The following is a 4,909-nucleotide window of genomic DNA, read 5'->3' on the forward strand; positions in this document are numbered from 1 at the left end:
AAATTAGGGGGGCACATATATGAAAAATTGCAGATTTTTGAGCAAAATATGGAGTTCTTTTGAATCGGCATAAAAGTTATTGAGATGAGTTAGATACAGAGCCAAAGTTTCTTAGCCGATTACAAAAATTCCTAGAGTCTATTACACAAGATATCACTGAGACAGATAGCGTTGAATAGCCGACACGGCCCGTTGCCTAATTTGTTCAACTTCTTTGATGGCTTGGGCGTCTTGAGCATCGGTTCCAGGGATGACTCTTAGAGACTTGGTCAGGTCAGCGACATTCTTGATAGCCGATTTTAGCCGTGACTTATGTTCTTCAATAGCCTTCGGGAGATCGGCGGTTTCTTGTGCTCCAGATCCAGCTCGGCATTACATTTTTGAAGTTGTGCCAGGAGTTTAATCTTATGAGCTTCGAGCCGATCAATATTGGACTTGATTGGACCCTCAGATAGCTAATCAAGCTTGGACTTTTCTTCATGTACAAGCTGCCGATTAATCTGAATTGTGGCTTCAATATCTTTACGTTCCCGACGTTCGGCTAGTCTTAGCTTGGCTTTCTCTAGCTTAAATTGGTGCTGTTCAAGATAGACGGCTGGAGTAAGGGCATCGGCTAGCTCATCTGGGATTAGAGCTTGAACTTCATGTAGCCGAGTCCTGATCGACCCACAGTCAACCACCAAGCTGTCTAATGACGACGCCTCTAGCCAATGCGAGATATCTTCAAGTGTTTTCTTTACGTCATCAGATAAGGGAGCTAAAGCCTTGCTGCTAGTATCTTCTTCTGTTTCATCAAGATAATCCTTGATGTCAAAAGAAAATAAATCGGCTAGGACCTGCAAGGTGGAAAAATGACGATAGCTAAATATCAGGACAGACTATACAACCGATTTGATATTTTTGAAGGTAAAACTTACTGGGATGGTAGGAGCAGCTGGTTGTTCTTCTTCATCAACATTGTGACTACCTGCAGCCGATGGAGAATGATCACTTGATTCGGTCTGCACAGGAGGAGGAGGTGGCTGCAAAAGAATAAAGTGTTATGAAAGATTGGCTATAACAAAAAGGATTTATGTGATAATCTTACTGGTGGGGCTGGTTTAAGGGTTGCTGCAGCCGATTTCTTCCTCACAGCAGTCTTCTTTTTCTGCAAATACAAGATTAATGATCGATCGGCAATGAATTAACATGACTGCAAAAAGGGATTAATGTAAGTGATTTACCCTTGAGAAATGAGCTGGGGCAGAAGGAGTGGGAGGAGTTCGTTTGGGAGAAGCCGATGGTGTTCTTTCTGTATCGCTCACTTCGGCTGCAGCTTGATCAACATCCTCTTCGATCTCTTCTTCATCCAAAGCTTGCTCAATGGATGAATCTAGGGCTGGCAGGTCATCGGTTGGCTTAGTTTTCTGTGACTTGGTTTTCTTCTTTGGAGCCTGAGCCGATGGGTCTACTGCCAATGACCTGGTTTTCCTCTTTTTTCCGGCATCGGCTGATTCTCTTATGAGCCCTTGAAGAAGAGTTGAAGTCTTGGGGGCATTATAGCCGATGACAGGAGGAGATGGTCCACCTCCATTAGGAATGAGACCCGGAGCATATTCAATGTCTCTGCCACTATTACTTTTGCGAGTGGGAGAGGATTCTGTTGTCTACAAGATGAGAAGAAGATTAATCATGTTTCAAATCGGCTAATAATTGTTCAAACTTGACAAGGGTAAAGATTTACCTGAGGAATAACATCGGGGAACAGATCTGTCATATACATAGAAGCTGGTTGATGGAAGATATGTTTTTTCCATTCACCCCACCATCTGTCAAAGTTCTTGCTCCTGAACCTTGCCAGTTCTATGTTCTCGATGTTGCCCAAGGGAGGTCCTGGGATGTTGAGTAACTGATCCATCATCAGAGTTGATGAAATTTCTCCTCGACATTGGATTTTATCAGCAAAGAACAGGCCAATTGGTAGCTGTCCCATTCCAAACTGTCTGGCAGAGCTCATCGGATGGTAGAATTCATAAGAAACTTGTATATTTCTTCCTTGATGAATACCAACATGAAGGATGTATGGGTTGATTGAAGTTGAGAAAACTTCTCCAGATTTCTGCTATCTCTCATGATTGATGTCTTCAAATCTGAAGTCCGATGGGAGATCCAAGTCGGCAGAATTCTCATAGAAGAACCAGACACGGGCGTCTTTTTGAAAGTTTTCATAAAAGCTGCAGAACCAGTCCTTGAGCAGCTCAGCCGATAACTTTGCTCCTGAATCGGCTGGTGTGGATGCATATTCCCCATAGGACATACACCTGCGGTGGGTGCGTTCTTCTCCATCATCATCAGCAATCGGCTCTAGTCTTGGAAATTCGGCTTCTGTCATAGATGGCCGATTAATGGCTTTCATAACTACCAGATTTAGCCAAGATTGCAATAACCACCATGGTCCTCCTGCTCCAACCACTGAGCCGACAGAAATTTTAGACGATGCATTGTTCAGTGTTTGATATAGGTAGCCGAGAAGGATTTTGCCTAGAGGAAATTGCCTTTTTGATTCTAGGGCTTCGGCTAAAAATTGCTAGTTGGTTGTAGGGCCGCAACTTGATCCACAGAAAAGGAATTTCTCAAGCCACATCAGGAGGAAGGCCACATGTTCTCGAGGAGTGACAGACCCTTGGCCCATATATGCTGCCACATAACCAGACCAACCACCTATGCTTTTGGTTCTGAAATCGAATTGGTTCTTAGTGTTCAAACTCATAGGGTTAGCCGATGAAGTCACATCTAATCCAGTGATCATGGTGATGTCGATCAGAGTTGGGGTCATCGGCCCTTGGTTGAACAAAAAGGCATTAATGGCATTGGACCAAAAATAGGTGGCGGCAGCCATTAGGGGCTCATCCTTAGCTGAATTGGCTATAGTGAGGGCGAGTGCCTGGCCGATTCCAATATCATCCCAATGAACCTGCTTGCTAGCCGATACGCGCTTATACCATGTAGTCCAGCTTTTCTCAGGGGAGGTTTTCTCGAGGGATGGCCAAGATTTGAAGGTGTTCTTCCAATGGCTCAGATTAGGGTTTGCTAATCTAAAGGGGATTCTATTGGTTTCTGCAATGATGAATTCAGTAGGGTCGGAATCACCAATTGGACCAAGGAAATAGTGGTTCTCATGCGACAGACTTGGAATTGCACAGATTGGACAGATGCTATGGATGCAAACAAGAATAGAGAAGAAGAAAACAATATGAGGCAGGAGAAAACCAATATGTTGCAAAAGAAAGAGATCTAGCCAATGGATACTTACCTCTGCATACTCAGCCGATGGCGCGACAGATGGACTGGCGGAGGTCGACATCGCCACGAGCGGAAACTTGGCCGGGGAGGAGATCGCCTTGAAATCACTATATAGTCTTTCTTGTTCCACTTGCAAGGCAAGGAAAAAAATGTCAGTTTCGTTATTACAACCTTATTTTTTTATGTCAAAGACAAAAAGCTACGTGCAAATTCTTATTGGATCTCGGTTGTTCTTAACAGCGATGGCTATTATTTTTTATGTTCATTTAAGTCTTCAGGTAGCACCACCAGATCTTCAACAAGGTGGAAATTCTCATATTTCGTATGTACGGTCTAAATTATTTTCCTTAGATACAATTACTACAATAGTTTACTATTATAACAATAAGTAAAAATAATATGTAAGATGGCTTAAACAACATAAGCTTACATAAACATTAGGTGATGTGATTTGAATTTAAAATAGTATGTAGATAATGATTCAAATTTAAAAATAAGATGATGTGGCTCTATGAGAGAACAAAATATGGAAAATAATTTAGACCGTACATCTAAGGGCTAAAAAAATTGAGATGATATGGCTTAATGAGATAATAAAAGAGGAGTGTGACACCCTGAAAATTCGAACAACGAAAAATCAAAACTCCAAAAATATGGGCCTTCAAAAAACTTTTTCAATAAATTGCATCATGCCGATTCTCTTCGCCTATTTCATTGGAATTTGGTTTCGAAGTTTATCAGTCGTGAATAGGGGATAAATAATTAGGAATAAAACCTAAAATTAGGTTGGCAAAAGAAATAATCAAGATATAATTTAAAATAAAGATTAGGTGAGGATAGAAATAAATAAAATATTATCGCGACCATATTTGTATCAATTAAATTTAAATGCGATGGAATAAGAATTAACTCTAATTAAATTCAAGTAAATTATGTAAAAATAAAAATAACACATATTGAGTAAACTTCATTTATGCAAGATTTAGAATTTATAGAATCAAATTTATATGGGAAATAAACTAACATCGGGATAAATAGGAAAATACACTGTTCATTGCACCCTAGCCCTAACCCCTCCTCTGCCGCGCGCTCTGGCCGCCCTGAGCCCCGCGCGCCGTCACCATTGCTGCCGCCGCGCGCCGTCGCCATCGCCGCCGCCGCGCCGCGCCGTCGTCGTGTCGCCTCGTGCCTCGCGCCCGCGCGCCGCTCGCTTGTCCCGTCGCTGCGTCGCGAGCCTGCCGCCTCGCGCCCCGCGCCACTGCCGCGCGCCGTCGCGTCCCGTCGTCGCTCCGAGCCGCGCGCCGCCGCTGCTGCGCCGTCGCCGTCGCCATCCCACTGCCGCGCCGCGCGTGCCGCCGTCACCTCGAGCCCCGCCCCTCCGTCATGTCGCCCGTCCCGTCGCCGCGCGCCCGTCTCCTCGCCGCCTCGCGCCCCGCGCCGCCGCGCCGCCGTCGCTTCACCCCCCCTCCTTCTCTCCCTTTTCCCCCTCTCTCCCCTATAAAAACCCCACCTTCCCCATTCTCCCCACTCCATTCCCTCCTCCTCCCCTCTACCCTCACCACCGCGCCATCGTTCTCGTACTGCCGCGCCGCCGCCTTCGTGCCGCTGCGCCGCTGCCTTTGTGCCG

General features: G+C 44.9%; 1 protein-coding gene across 1 annotated transcript; it reads right to left on the bottom strand.

Moving 5' to 3' along the window:
- Window positions 1-455: 455 nt before the first annotated feature.
- Window positions 456-3,343, bottom strand: LOC136354713 (uncharacterized). The gene is made up of 6 exons (XM_066306250.1): window positions 2,698-3,343; window positions 1,724-2,034; window positions 1,305-1,646; window positions 1,088-1,147; window positions 918-1,022; window positions 456-836 (listed from the first exon to the last, which is right to left on the bottom strand). Exons 1-6 carry the CDS (start codon window positions 3,341-3,343, stop codon window positions 456-458), a joined length of 1,845 nt encoding a protein of 614 aa, XP_066162347.1.
- Window positions 3,344-4,909: the final 1,566 nt, after the last annotated feature.

This window comes from Oryza sativa, chromosome 12 (genome assembly GCF_034140825.1).
Source record: "Oryza sativa Japonica Group chromosome 12, ASM3414082v1".
NCBI lineage: Eukaryota > Viridiplantae > Streptophyta > Magnoliopsida > Poales > Poaceae > Oryza > Oryza sativa.